Here is a 16,811-nt window from a genome sequence, read left to right on the forward strand (position 1 = left end):
ACATTAAAATGATTTTTTTTACAATTTTCATCTATTTTTTTAAACTAATAAGTCAAAATAGAAGCATAAGTTGTAAATATATTTATCTGTATTTTATGATTCATTTTCATATGAACAATACCGCATTGCAATCTGAGTAAAATCAGCCCCTTATTAAAGCTACGAATTAGGATTTTACCGCCACCAATATGAGGTCACTTTCACGTGACCATTTAAACAGCTAATCATCGACGAGCATTCACAATTTTGAAATCGATGTAGTTGCTAGTTTTACTGCTGGAAAACTAATACTGAGTAGATAATTTACATGATTTCGAGAGCAAACAAGGCTATCGATTTAGCCGGAAGAAAAACTGACAAAGTAATCTTCTCCATTAAAATTGAGTCTATAATTTCCATTTTGTTTTGTTTTGTTTCAAATTACTTCAAACATTTTGTTTCTACATTAAAATTCCGCCGATGAATGTAAAATTTTGCTTCAAACAAGCATTTTTCAATGACCTCTAAGTCTGACCTTTTTGACCTTTGACCTAGAGACCTGGTTCATGCACGTGACACTGCGTCTCATAGTGGTGAACATTTCTTTGAAGTTTCATTAGAATCCCTCCATAAAGGGAAGGAGATATGCTCTGGATCTCTACATTTTATCATTTTTTGGGACCTTGACCGTGCAGATATCAACCTAAATAACATGTTCCACACAAATAGTCATGATTATGACCATTTGACGCCTTTAGTGGCCTTGACCTTGACTGCAGGAACCTGAATTTTGCACGTGACATTCCGGCTCAGAATGGTGAACATTTGTGCCAAGTTATATTGAAACCCTTCTATGCATGTAGAAGTTTTGCTTCGGACAAGCGTTTTTCAATGACCTCTAAGTTTGATCTTGACCTTTGACATAGAGACCTGGTTCATGCGCATGGCACTGCTTATCATAGTTGTGAACATTTCTTTGCAGTTTCATTAGATCCATGCATGTAGGAGATGTGCTCTGGACAAAATCTCTTTATTGTATCATCTGCTATGACCTTGACCTTCCATATATTAAACTAAATTACATGTTTCACACCCGTAGTCATGATAATGATCATTTGTGATTCATTCCCTCAAATAAATGATGACTAAATGGTCCGAATACATATTTTCATATTTTTGTCTGAACTTTGACCCCTACATGGCTCATTAACCTTTGTCGCAGTGACTTAAATTTTTGCATGCGACACCCCGCCTCAAAATGGTGAACATTTGCGCAAAATATATTAGTTTTTACGAATTTATTTTAGTTTGATTGTGTTAGTAGCTATAAGCTTATAGAAAAACTCTCGAATCCGTTCCTGGAACTAACAAGTACTAAGCAATGAATGTAAAGTTTCTTGCTCAAGGAAACCACGGCTTGCCCCTGACAGGGTTTGAACCCACGCGGTCAGCAATCCTTAGATTACTAGTCCGACGGGTTAACCAATCGTCAACGCCGCCACCACAAAGTTATATTGAAATCCCTCTATGCATGTAGAAGTTTTGCTGCGGACAATGTCTAAGTGTGACCTTGATCTCTGACCTAAAGATCTGGTTTATGCGCGCGACACATCTTCAAATAGGGATGCACAATTCTGTGAAGTTTCATTCAAACTTCTCTATGCGTGTAGGAGATATGGTCCGGACATATATGGACGCCGCCCGCCCGCCCGCCAGACCACCCACCAGTGGCAAAACTATAAAACGACCCGTTTTTCAAACGGGCGTATAAAGAAGATATAAGTTGTAAGATACAATATCGTGCTATGGGGTTATTATACATTATTGAATACAATACTGAACTCTATCGGACGAGCACACAGCTCTCAAACGGCCAAACATATATTGGACGAGACAAAAACCGAGTCTGATATAGATATTGCAGCTGTTTATTTACGAGTTCAGTTCTCAACAATATACAAAGACCTCTGCATTTCACAACAGTTTTTGACATAATGGCAGAACTTTCTTTTTAAAAGTACAATATTGAACTGTGACAATGCAAGTGAAAACGACGCTTGAGTAAGTACGATTTGCATTTGATGTAGATATTTTGGACCCTGAAAATGAAAACAACGCTATATTTAGAGCGATATGCATTTGAGATGGTTTTTTTGGAAACAATGCTAAATTTATAAAATTGGATCAAGATGTTGAAAGTTCATTGGGTGTATTTTTATATAATGTGTATAATAAAAAGTTTTATTAATTGAACACATACAGAATTAAAAAAAAACGAAAAGCGAGAAAAAATAAAAAGATATTCTTGTAACGAGTAAATCAAAATTGATCCTTAAGCTACTTATTATTACAACGGAATGTATATAGCCTCCGTCTTCTTTACACATCGTGCCTACTGATTGATTTGGTCCAACCAAAACATCATATTGAGAAATTCCAAAATGACATTGACCTTTTTTTACATTCACCTGATAAGGTATTTTGTTAATTGTTGCAGTAGCTATTGTTGAAAATCTGGTTTCTTGTCATTGTCATGTTTCTTGTATTAACTTTTTTATTACGTTTGTCTTAAAACGTGTCAGCACGGACTTTAATTGTAAATAAAGTCCGTGTAATTAAGGTACGTGGTATCAGTTACCAAAATAAAAGTTAGCCACAACCAGCAAAAAATATTCAACATCTCCTGACACTAATTCACAAGGAATCCTCATTTTCTGCACAATTAGCATATTAAAAATATTATACAAAGTTTCCTTCTATAAAAAAAAACACCGCAATTTTGAAATATATTCCCTGTTATTCATAACAGGGATACTTTCATTACCCCCACATGTAAAAAATACTTTTTATATTGTATTTTGATATGATGCTCGATTAATTAGAGTAGCAATAGAATAATTAACTTCCGGATTCTGAATTGAAAGTAGGTTCATCTCTTCTTTTCTCAGAAAATATTTTAAACGTTCAATAAAATTGTAAGAAAATTTTTCATTTTCTGAAAATATAGGATTTTTTTTGTTTGACCCTAATGTCATGAAAATAAGGATACAAGCCTGCTTAACTGTAGACAAATTTTGTCTTTGTTTTGGATTCAGGGGATGGTTTAACATCTTTTAGTCTTACAACATCACACACTTGTATGCACGATGCACGAAATAGTTGGTTATAACTACAAGTAAGTGATTGTTTTTTTGTTGTTGTTTTTGTTTTCTTTAGGTGTCTTCATCTAAATGCGTCCTTATGAAATTAGTCTTAAATTGTTTTTTACTACTTAGGCATTGTATACAAAGAACAAAACAGAGAAAAACTTCTTTGTTTTTATACTTGAATACTTTTTTTCTTATTTTTCATAGAAGTACACATGTACTATCATATTATCCCTCAAAACATATTTAGAAACCTTGAAATTTCCTCATAATTTAACAATTTTCGAAGAATACCTTGTTGCCTTTTGATCTCGTAGTTAGTAGCAATTTAAGGGAAATGTTATGTTTGCTGACGACTGCTTATTTATTATTAATATTTTTTATAAACTGTGGGCGAATTTTCAAAAATAAATGGAGCTGCCCCATCGATCATAACTTTATGCACAGTAAACCTCCTTCCTTCTCGTTTGCTTATTTGATTTGGCGTGTACTGATTTGAGCAATGCCACGAACTTTCAAATCGCTTTCTATAAAATAAATTTTCTTGACGTTTTTCCCAAGGTCTAACCTATGCTAAGGAAATTAACATGTAATCAAATAGTAATACAAGTTCAAGAGGGATTTTTAATAATTTAAAGATATTTCAATTACCTCTTTTCAACATAGTTTGAAAAAAAACGTTTGTATCGAGAATATAGTTTACAATAATCGATCAATTATCGATCAAAAGAAGAAGGTCTTGGAGACTATAATGTGTCGCGGCTAAGGTTCATGTCCGTCCGTCCGTCCGTGTGTCCCCAATTACACAACAATCATGTCCAGACTGTAACTTTGTCATGCATTTAGGGATTTTGAAATTACTTGGCACAAATGTCTATCTCATAACAACATTCTGTCGCGTCCAGGAACCACGTCCCTTAATTCTTTAAAGGTCAAGGTCACACTTATATTTTGAAGGTTCATGCTATCATAATGAGAGATAACAGGTACAATAATACAAAGTTCAATAATCAGCAATTAGTATGTTTCATTCTGTTTTCTTTTTTTATAATGCTTAAGAAACCTTTTCAGGGGCATTCGTCACTTGGGTGATAGCTCTTGTTTGGATTTAAGTTAAATACCATTGTATGAATAATTCCGTGCAAAAAAATAAAGTAAACACAGAAGTTTTATATTTTTCAAACACATCAAGTTAGTTTTTCCACCTTAAAAACGGAAAAATGATATAGAAAAATAGAATTGTCACGCAATAGTGTTGTTTTGTACTTAATTAGGTGGAATTCCCCTTAGCTGAATCTGTAACGTATCGAAAAACGGTATTTAGATATGTTTTCGAAAAGATTATTTAACCAATCATGTACGGTTTACAGATCACGTGCTCCTCAATGTACCGAAAACAGGTCAGGTGCTTCTCCATGCCTCAAAAATTAATCGAGTACCAATTCCCTGCGGGCTCCACAGGTGGTAGTATCAGTTTGTGGCCACCAAATAAAAATCAAAGCACTGAATGTACTGATGGGGAGGCTATGAGAGAGTGTTTCAGACTTATAGTTTCTTTTCTTTTTGCTTAAAATATGCAACCAAAATAAAAAGATATGCACATTGCGCTATTTATCCTTACTGTTGTGTTCAAGCATTCATATATATGGTTAATGTGGTTGACTATTCATTTTGTTAATATTCCAGAACATTTCATTGAGGTCTACATTCGAACTGTTAATCATGCAAATTTTGAAAAAAATAAATGACATACCAGCAAGTATGACGACTGTTCATTATCAGATATCAATAACATTTTACAACTGACGGTTCCTTATCAAAATATTCTAGGACTGTTCATCATAAATACTTTATGTCATTTTAATAATATTGAATGATAATAACAACTGCAAGTGATGCAACATTTTTATTGAACATAAAAATTATACACGTTTAGATGTACCATAATTGAGATCAATAAGATACTGCGACGTGCGCGCGGGTGGGGCAAAGACTAAGTCTAAATATTCATATAAGGGACCGACTATACTGGACTAATTTAATTATTTCTTGGCGTAGTCAGGCGTTGATATCTCCCTGGTAGCGAGTAGACTAAAGACTCTCCCCTGGTAGCGGGTGAGCGCACGTCACGATCGACCGAGCCGACCAGAAAATAACAAACGTTATTTGATTCTCAACAAGTAAATTTATTTAAGGAGCGAATAACAATTAATAGAATTAGAGAAAACTTAACAAATATTTAACTATTTAACAGTATCTTAACTTCCTAAGCTGACAGACCTCGACGAAAATGGCAAAGTGTGAAAATTTAATAAAAGCTCTTAAATTTAATTTCCTACAAAAATTTATTATGGAAAATTTATTTAATCAGCAATAATGATGCCAGAAAGTTCTTAGTACCTAAATTTCTGAAGAAACTTGAAGAAATTATCAAAAATAATTATTTAAATTCTGAGAGTAATCAGAGCGTGGCTGCTCTCTAGGAAACCTGGATCGCAACTGAAGTTTAGCGTTGATTTGACCCGGGGTATGCGCAGAGGGTCCCTTTGACCCGATGCTGGGCATGCGCCGTAGGTAACACTGACCCGGTGAAAAAGGGGTCCGCAGAAAATTTATGATCCGCATAATGAGTTATGACCCGACACGGAGCATGCGCACTTGCAAAGAAGATGACTGCACGAAAACAGCTGAGCGGAGAAATCTGGAAAATAACTTAAAAATAAACAATAATACAAAATGTCAGCTGTAAGGAACGATGGAGGAATGTGACAAAGGATAAACTTAAACAGTATGTTTCAAAAATCTCAAGGTCTGACGCTGAAATACAACAATATATACGATAGCAAATAACAACATAAAAGTCACATGTTCTATTGCGGACATGTACATTAATTAAATACATGTGATAATGATGATGAGTTTTGCAATGTTTCAGGTTGAATTGACATGATAATATTATGTTAATATAACATATATATAAGATGTTTATAAGTATTTGAACATGTCAATATTACAAAATAAATATACATGTAGTTAATTATTGCTATTTTTATCATTTATTTAAATAAAACTAATTAAAAGTCCTCTTCACTATTTTTACAATTGTCATTGTAAATGATTACATGCCGTGACGATGACGTCACAATACTGTTTTGTGATGAGTATTAATATTCATGCTCTACGGACAAAAGGTTGTCTTCTCCAGAAGCAAATCTCGAATAAAATCACGTTTCAGAAAATTATTCCCATTTCATTACTGACGGCGTCGGATAATATTAAAGCTAAATATTTCTTGAAAAAAATACATATCTGCAAAGCTTATTCAAAACTGAATCAACCTAAGTGAAAATTGATCAGGAAGTTATATCTTCTTTTTTTACCGCCAACACTCAACCAACTTATGGTAGTTAATCGATAGAGTCTACGTGAATTTTTAAACCTCACTAGCTTGAAATATATACTGCGGAAAATCTGTTGTTAACAGGGTGTGCGGTTATAACGTAGGGTTTTCCCTGTCGACCATTTCCCGCAAATAGATGAGAACATCGAAGCCGTCAGTGCTATGAATGGTGTTATAAATGGCGTGTTTTGGAAGTTTTTGTTGAAACTTCTCCAAATCCCTCCAGAGGCGTGCACGTCGCGGAGAAGGCACACGGAAGGTCATAGTCAAGTCATCATAAGTACCAGAGGTGAGTGGTTGACCTGTCTTGACTTACTCTGGAGGTTTGGCGCTAAAAGATGCCGTTTTTGTTGTCGTCAGTCAGAAAGTTGATGCCTTGACGGTATTGTCGTCTCCTTTACCACCAAAGAACGAAGAATGGGCTTCCAGGAAGAATCTGCTTGAAAAAGATGTCCCAGATGCTATAATCTCGGACATATGGTTATTCCGGCGCCGAGTATAAATAAACTTAAAACACACACACTTTTGTTGAAAACAAAACAAAAAAACAACAACACATTTTCTGTAGTAATTTTTCAAGTGTTGTAAAATGAATAAGAAATTCCTCTTATGCCGCCGATTATTTTTAGAACACAAACATAAAAGTTCTTTTTTTTATTTTTCAAATAAACATTAATCACTTCAGCGCGCGCAAATATCGTTTTCAAATTAAAGTTTCGTAAGATAGGCTAATGACTTCCCGATGCTCGACTGTAAGTTATTTGTATATGTATGCGGGTTTTTGTTTTGTTTTTTGTTTGTTTTTGTTTTTTAATTAAAGCTTCTTATTCTTTAATATTTTTTATGTACCTCATAATCTGTATTGAAAATTTGAATTTTATTACACATGGACTATCAAATTATGATGTATGCCCTAGAATTGAATAAACTTTCTAATTACACAATACGGGGTCATACTGATCTTTGCGTCTTTCTCTGAAATAATTATTTCCTTGTTAAAACATATTTGACCACATATTTCTGTCAATTAACTGTTCACTTTACTTTCGATTTTTGTTGTACGGAAACACATGTTTCTATTTGTGTTTTCTAATCAATTCGAATCTATAATCAGTTTAATGGGATCACCACCGGGTAAACACCTACTACTAGGTACTTTGGTCATGTTTTTTACCCCAAATATTTAATTGTTTCAATTGATATTAAAATGAGCTTAGTTAACTAAACAACTGGTTGTATAAATCCCTGACCTGTCTAATTCTAATTATGAGATTAGTGAATATATAAGAATTTCACTACAAAATATCCCTAAACAAAAGAGCACATGTTTAAATTTATTCCTATACAAATAAAAGATCAGAGAAGGGATCTGTCAATTGCCAAAAATACTTTTATGTTAAAAGTTTGATTAATGAATTATGTAAGATGAAAATATAAGTATTGCTTTTTTTTTATTTTGCTAATGTAAAATGTAATATTGTGCTGTCATTTTGTCGGAGGGTCCTTAGGGGTTTTGTAGTTAAATAGTTTTTTTTCGGCGATAATGGTTCAAGAATATAATGTTTTCAAACTATATGTTCATCACCATCAGTGAATTTTTAGTTAAATGTATGCAAAATATTTACTAACAGCTATATGATATAGCGGTTTATGAGCTTTTTTACGCGTACAGCCTCCTGGGGTGTACTAATAAGTTAGTTTTCCTTAGTTATCACGCAAGCATGATCCATGTCTCTGATGTAAGCGACAGTTTACAATTATTTGTCTTTAAAAAAATATTAAGGACTATAAATGGTTTATAACAACAAAAGAACATGCATGATATTGAGAAAACGGTGTTGCAACGTTGTCAGAATAATCATACAGTTTTACTGTACATAGTTTTTTTTTACAACGAGTCAGCGATACACTGAAGTGTATCATATTTCAATGTACAGTTTCATTTATAAACCTGTTGCTGGGAGTGTAAAATATGTATACATGTTTAAAGTTCAAATCGTTTAAGCTAGCAAATATGCGCGTTTAGAGAGAGATTTTACATCAGTTAGGATAGACACGCTGATAGTTTTTAGCGGCTTATTTTTTTGTTAATAAAAGAATTTTGCTGTTTTGTAGGGAGTTTTGTTGGTTTGTTGAAGTGGTTGAATTAATTGTGGTGATCTTAATTGATCAGGGTTTATTGGTTGTAATTAGTTGTTTAGGTTGTTGAGTTATATCTATTTGTGAAGATATAATTGGTTGATATTGGTTGAATGTTTGGTATTGTCAAGGTTATATTAGTTGCTGCTTTGTTTTGAGGATATATGTAAATATTGGGTGCTTTAGTTTAAGTTGTTTTCTGATGCTGATTAGATTGTGTGAAGTTAATATTGTTGGATGAATGTTTGTGGTTTATACTGTATCTTAGAGTTGTAAAAATATTCATTTTTTGTGTTCTTTATTTTGTGGTGATTTTATTGTTTTGTTTGGTCATAAGTTGTTTAGAGCTTGGGCTCGCCAGGTGTCTTGTTTTGTTTCGTATGAAAGACGTATACGTGGAAAGATATTTCGTATAAGTGGCTGATAAATGATGTGTGTTTGTTTTGGGTGTAAATAATGATCAGAGTTCTGTGTTTTGGGTGTAAATAATAGTCAGAGGTTGTTGTGTAAATGTATATATTGATTTGAGATAGAAAAAGATAAAAATACCTAAAAAATAGTGTTAACTAAACAATTACATGCTAGTTTTTCAACTGAGAATAATTCACTTTTATGTCAGGCGGTGCTGCCCAGCCCCCATATCTTGGAAATTGGTTCCAGTATTTATTACTGAATCTTTCCTTAGATTAAATAACATCAAGGCAGACATTTCTCCTGACAAACGTTCTAGTTAATGACCCGTCATAAACAGCTGGTCGCTGCGTAGTAATTGGAAAATTGTTATCAAAAAAAAAAATAAAGAATATTTGCCACTAAATTAAAGCATTTACTTATAAATTTTCATTTATGCTTTTTGCTAAAAAATATTGATAAAGTTATTATTTTGAAGGGTTTTCATACCAGAACTATTTATTACAGACGTACGTTTGCCTAAACCTGATTACCACGGCAGTATGACGTCACGGAGTAGTGATTTAAACAAAAATCAAGAATTTTTCAGAGAATTATTATCTTTACAAATTGCAGATATGAAATTAAAGAATGAAAATATTTTCATATTGTTAATGTCTGTGATGAGTGATGAGTCAGCTTAGAAAAAATCAAGGTACTATTTTTTGACCTGATTACCGCGGCAGTAAGATTTGACGGACGGTTATTAACATTGGGTCGGCATAGCCTCCCCAAAAATCCACTATCAAAATAGTGAAATGTGTACTAGGCTCATTTGCCAAACAATGTGGGACACGGGGTGACTCAGGCGCATTGCGGCGGCATATCGCTGCATATCATTAACATCAATAAAAAGAACTAGAATTCCACAGTTTACCTAATTCATGTCCAACGATTATCAATACATGTAATATATCGATTTGTTTCTGTTTCACATTATTTTTTATTTGTCGCAGCCATCTTGGAGTCTGTTACATGCCTTGTAACACGCGATCTTATTGGTTGGGCAGATTCATTTTTTTGTGCCCCGTCTATCGTCCAATCAGGTCGCGTATTACAACGCACGTAACAGACTCCAAGTCAAAAGTCAATAAGATCCGTAAGTACATATATATATGTAAAGTTATAAAGCTGAAGAAGGTTTATTTTATGGCACAGTTAATTTTGTTATTCCTGGTTATGATGAAATAAATTTTTGACCCTGTTACCTCTAAGTGCTTCCACCTGTGAAGTTTGGAGATATGCCCTACCAACATATCGACCTGGATTCATAAAAATAGTGCAAACATAGGAAACAATGATTTCATTTAGAGGAAACACACCTCCTTTTAAACAAAATCTGTATATAAAATGTCTAGAGCATATATAAATTTGGCATTATCTTTTAAAAACGTACACGTTGTAAGGTCCTAGACTCCAAAGTGGTTAGTCCTTTGGAACATTTTAAGACAAAAAGTAGTTAGCAAATTGTGTTAATAAGTACATTTGTACTTAATACCTTAATACTCACACTGGCCATAGCTTTCGCAGAAGCGGTGGGTCTACCGGTGCGGCGATGGAGATTTCGTCGCAGAAGCGGTGGAAAAATATGGCTGTCGGATAGTTTTTTTGCTGGTGTCGGTAAGTTTATGACTTATTTTTACGTTATGTTTTTATGTTCTACTGATAACACCTAGTGAGACTGGAGCCCACATATGTACTCTTCCAACTCATTACACGCATGGGGTGCAAATCATGACCAGTTATGCAAACACTTCTGTACAGTTTGACGAGGGGACGCCACTTTTGCCTAATTTTGTTTATAACACTACATATGTACTCAAAACTACCCCTAGATACACTGGCATCGCATCGTATGTATGATAATTACACAGAACAACCATATTTTGGAACTTTTGGAAATTGATATTACCATTTTAATAAAAGAATTGACAAAAAATGATTACAACGCAGACGGCGGTGGATTCGATTGCAACGCAGTGCGGTGGGCCCGATATCATTTAGGTCTTTTTTTAACGTTAAAGTCACTGACACTTAGGAGTTGAGCACCAAACACCTAAAAATACAAATGAAATATATATTTTGTTAATCCTAATACATATAGTTGTTATATATATCAATGAAAGTAAATATACGCTTTTTTGCATCATGTACCTTATAAATATTTTTATAAAACAATCCTTGATTTAGATACTAGTTTAACATATTGGGGTGTATGCTAACTCATACACCCGTGTCGATTTTGCGACTCCATAAATATGGTATGGCACGGCCGTGCATATATTTTGACGTGACGTCATTAGCGTTATGCTAACATAGTGTAAAGACGCGCTAAATGTTAGCGTTATACTATAGGCGCGTCAATGAAAAATGACTCTTATTTCACGTTTAACGGTCTCTATTTTGGGTATGTGATAAATAGAGGATATTGAATAAGTGTAAGTTCATTACTGAATTTATTGCACTCGCCAGAGGCTCGCATAATATAATTTTATTCAACTCGTGCAATAAATTCAGTATTGAACTTACACTTATTCAATATCCTCTATGTATGGGTTGTTTAAAAATTAATTATAATGTATACATTAATTATAAAATTATCTTGTTTTTTTTTTCTATTTTCAATCTATGCATCATGCACCTTATTAATATGTTTTTATAAACAATCCATGTTTTAGATTCTAGTTTAACATATTGGGGTGTATGTTAACTATGAAGTGCTTAAATGGTAATTTTAACTTATAAATTGAATCAAAAAATACTTAAAGTTTGTATTTTCTTTATAAACTATGCATTCATTTAACTTATAAAATGTCTTGATAAATTAAATCCCAGTTTGGACACTAGTTCAACATATTGAAGTGTATGTTAACTATGTATCGCTGAAATGTTAATTATATGGCATTAACTCGTATATTGAATTTAATCTATCAATTTAACAAATCAAAATGTTTTTGTAGATTAACACACAAGAGTCATCATTAACTACGTATTACTAACACATTGGTCATAAATATATTTTGAACCTTATTTTTTTTACCTATGAACAGTTTGTGATAAAATTTTAATACATAGATAGATGAGATGAGATGAGATCTGTTGATAGTGACACTAACTTAAGCTTTATTGCTTTATCTATTTTTTTATTTTATTTATTTCATTTTTTTTATATAACTTTACATGTTAACATTTAATTACATCAAATTTTTATTTAACGTGTACAAAGCTATAAATATGCTGCATGTAATATAAAAAAGTATAGAATGCATTTTGAAATAAAATATTACAAAATACCTGACAAAAAAGGTAGACCAAAATGTTGTTTATTGGCCTATAAGCGAATTGCACATGCACGCGTTCAAAATTGTCGTATATTTTTGTTTGTAAATTGTTAAGTCAGAATTTAAATTGTCGCTCTTTCGTTTTCGTTGCTTTCACGGTCTGTCGTTCCTCCTTCGGTTGGACAGTTTGGTGGTTTTTTTGTTGTCCAACTTTGTGTCATCTATTGTTATAACGTTTGGTACAATTGTTTTCGATATGAAAGCGTATTTGAAGTTTCTGATTAATCTTTTGATTATATCATAATCTATTCTTAGACAATAAAGATGTCTGGCTCTGCCAGACATTAACAATCAAATTTCTATGTTTGTATTTTAACTCTACTGAGGATGACACAAATTAACAAGGAGGAACATGTACCGTGGTAAAAGTAAAACATAAATACATTTCAAAACTTTTCATGAAAATAAACATGAATATTGAGGCGTGCTGCTTTAAAATCCTAATAATTGTATATTTATTAATTCCAGCCCATATACTTATCATATATTTCAATAAAACTTACATATATGCCGTTTTGAAGAAAAAGTAAATATTTATACGTCAAATATATACACAAGATTAAAAAATGTGTTAGAAAAAAATCGCACATCCTTCAAATCACCTTGCAATTGATTCTATTTCCAATATTTTCGCATTATCAACAGGTGACACGAGTCATCTATTAAACATATATTACTGGTACTTATTATATATTTTCATCATATTTTTCTTTTTCAACAATATAAACGCTTCATCTTCAATATACAAACACACTATGTGAAAATTTTTTAACTATCGCCGGTTTATTTATTTACAAAATATTTCAACAAATTCAAGCGTGGCACTCAGCTCTGTCGTATTTAAATGAGGTGCGCTATGAATGTGAGAACCTGCATTATCCCGAATGACTCCGATTATAGCAAGGCTGGTTCAAAGCGCATTTATATACAGCATATCTGAGAGTCATTTTGTTTTCAAAAAAGAGTATATTTACTTTCATTGATATATATAACAACTATATGTGTTAGGATTAACAAATATATATTTCATTTGTATTTTTAGGTGTTTGGTGCTCAACTCCTAAGTGTCGGTGACTTTAACGTTAAAAAAAAAGGCCTAAATGATATCGGGCCCACCGCACTGCGTTGCAATCAAATCCACCGCCGTCTGCGTTGTAATCATTTTTTGTCAATTCTTTTATTAAAATGGTAATATCAATTTCCAAAAGTTCCAAAATATGGTTGTTTTGTGTAATTATCATACATACGATGCGATGCCAGTGTATCTAGGGGTAGTTTTGAGTACATATGTAGTGTTATAAACAAAATTAGGCAAAAGTGGCGTCCCCTCGTCAAACTGTACAGAAGTGTTTGCATAACTGGTCATGATTTGCACCCCATGCGTGTAATTAGTTGGAAGAGTACATATGTGGGCTCCAGTCTCACTATGTGTTATCAGTAGAACATAAAAACATAACTAACAAATAAGTCATAAACTTACCGACACCAGCAAATAACTATCCGACAGCCATGTTTTTCCACCGCTTCTGCGACGAAATCTCCATCGCCGCACCGGTAGACCCACCGCTTCTGCGAAAGCTATGGCCAGTGTGATACTAGGGTGTACATAAATCAATTTGTTGAGCCGCATTTCCGTAAATCTTACTTGACATTTTGATTGTAAACAATTACCGTATGTATCTGATGAAAATAAAGATTTTTAATGAAATTTCAAGTTAATAAAACACTGTTCACTGATACTTCCATTTTCCTTTCAGAGTAACTAAAGCGGATAGAAGCTTTTGAGTAACATCCTTTGATGAATTTGATAAGCTGTGAAAGTTCCAACAAGTTAGAGATATAATGGGGGTGAAGGGTCTGTGGTCATACATTCAGGAACATCAAGACAAGTATTTTCAAGATTGCAAACTTAAAGACACAAAGCTAGTAATTGATGGCTCGAATTTACTATATTTCCTTTACAATCATTTTGAAAAAAAGAATATATATGGAGGAAATTATGACCACTTTTATACAAAATGTCGAGCCTTCTTCAATACCTTGCTGAAATGTAAGATCTTACCAATAGTGGTATTTGATGGAGCAGACGACCCAGACGATATGAAGTTGGATACGATTCTAAAACGTCTAGATGTGCGATTCAATAGAGTTAAGAAATGGAAAACAAAGGAAATACTACCTATACTATCAAAGCCTCTTTTGTATCAAATTCTTGATGAGCTGAAGGTTCCTCACATTGCCACCGTGTATGAGGCTGATAAGGAAATCGCAGTTTTAGCAAGCAGATATGAATGCCCTGTGGTGACTAATGACAGTGATTTCTACGTGTATGATTTAAAAGGTGGATCAATTTCAATGGAATGCATGATCACAAAAGAGCAAACGGATATAAATGGCAGTTTTTACATACCGGTCAAACTTTACAGACGAGACGCTGTGTTTAAAGATTTGTTCAAGATGGAAAATGACGAATTAATATTTCCTGTATTTGCAACATTAACTGGAAACGATTTTTTCAACCCTTCATGTATTACCCTAAACTACCCCAATGAGTCAGGAAAAAAGATGAGTTTTGCAAAGAGGAATATCCGTGATGTTGCAAAATATATAGAAAAGTTTGTGAGTGGACAGGTTGCATATGATTACATTTGTTCACAGTTAACTAAAAAAGAGCAGTTACCTCAAGCAGGGCAGTTAACTCAAGCAGAGCAGTTAACTCAAGCAGAGCAGTTAAGTGAAGCAGAGCAGTCAAGTGAAGCAGAACAGTCAAGTGAAGCAGAGCAGTCAAGTGAAGCAGAGCAGTCAAGTGAAGCAGAGCAGTCAAGTGAAGCAGAGCAGTCAACTGAAGCAGAGCAGTCAAGTGAAGCAGAGCAGTCAACTGAAGCAGAGCAGTCAACTAAACCAGAGCAGTCAACTAAACCAGAGCAGTCAACTAAACCAGGGCAGTTAACTCAAGCAGAGCAGTTTGAATATTCTGTCAATATGTATCGTTACTCAAAACAATTTACTCTATTTGATTTAGAAGCATTTTATTGGCCCCCAAAAAGGGAAAAAAGTTTTTTGTATAAAAGCCCAAAAGAAAACTGAAAAAAAATTTGGGTCCTTGAAAAAATTTAAAGTTTGGATGAGCCTGAAAAAATTTGGGAAAGGACCCAAAAGCGTTCAATACAAAATTCGGCATAAATTTTGCCTAGAAGGCTCAAAAAAACGAAAAAAATACATAAAAAATTCTAAATTTTGGGGGGAAGGGCCTATCCTAACAAGAAAAAAAACGGGAAAAAAAATTTTAAAATCCGGGGTTTTTAAAATAAAGGCTTTTGATGTAAAAAGGGGAAAGTCTACATTCTTGCTTAAATATTCAAAAAAACCCAACAGACTTATATTTAAGGGCACAGTTTTGAAAGTTTTTAAAATTCCCGTCCCCCCTTTTAAATGCTCAGGGGAAGAATCAGACTTTTTAAACCCTCCGACTGTTTTTTGTATATGGGAGTTTGCAAGTCAAAAACATAAAAAATTCGGGAGAAACCATGGAGCAGAAAAAAGGGGGAAGATATTTCACAGTAAGCCCAATAAGAAAGTTTTAAAATTCGTTTAAAACTTCCCAAAACCCTTTTGGAAATTTCCCCGTCGTAAGGGTCCCAAATTGAAAGAAAGGAAATTATTAGGGCTACATTTAAAAAGAAAAGTGCTTTAAAAATTTTTATGATGAGTAGACAAAAATAGACGAAAACTTCTAAAATATGATCCTTATGTTAAAGGTCTTTTGGAAACCATTCAAAACCCAACTGAATCCCAAAGTACATGCTGTCCTTTTTGGGTTTATTGAAAGGATTCCCATATTTTCGAGGCAAAAGGAGAAAATTAAATGTTTTAGATTTTGGGTAAGAACTGTTGATAAAAAAAAACCCAAAAGAAATTAAAAACCCAAAAAAAAAGACTTTGGAAAAAAATTTAAACAACAGAATTATATGAGACGTGTTCTCATTAACAAGGACTTGATTCATAAAGTTTCACAGTTCCAGGCAATATATCTCCATACTCATCATTTAAACACGCTTTTACTTGGTCCTGTTTCCCTACCAAGTCCGAGTGTAGTACTAAACAGCACTTTCGTCTACAACATGTGTCATTTGCTAGAAAAGGAAGGAAAACGCCTGAAAAATATATTTCCTGCAAGATCACCGCTTTATTGCTTGGTGAGAAAATGGCAATGTGCCATTGATGCTTGTAATTTTGATCCTTTGGCTGAAGACAGAAACTAAAGATTTTAACCATATCCGTGATACGTGAGATTTATTTTCACAATTATATTGCCGTCACAATTGGTCAGAAACATTTGATAAAAAAAGACTTGTT

At 33.4% G+C, this 16,811-nt stretch overlaps 1 protein-coding gene across 1 annotated transcript; it reads left to right on the plus strand.

Moving 5' to 3' along the window:
* Positions 1–2,939: 2,939 nt before the first annotated feature.
* LOC132727635 (protein asteroid homolog 1-like) lies at positions 2,940–15,510 on the plus strand (the record flags this gene model as incomplete). Its single annotated transcript, XM_060713207.1, has 2 exons — positions 2,940–3,154; positions 14,213–15,510. A coding segment is annotated over exon 2 (1,213 nt), but the record flags the coding sequence as incomplete, so codon positions are not given.
* Positions 15,511–16,811: the final 1,301 nt, after the last annotated feature.

This window comes from Ruditapes philippinarum, unplaced genomic scaffold (assembly GCF_026571515.1).
Source record: "Ruditapes philippinarum isolate M1 unplaced genomic scaffold, ASM2657151v2 ctg4707_1_1_1_1, whole genome shotgun sequence".
In the NCBI taxonomy this organism is placed as follows: domain Eukaryota; kingdom Metazoa; phylum Mollusca; class Bivalvia; order Venerida; family Veneridae; genus Ruditapes; species Ruditapes philippinarum.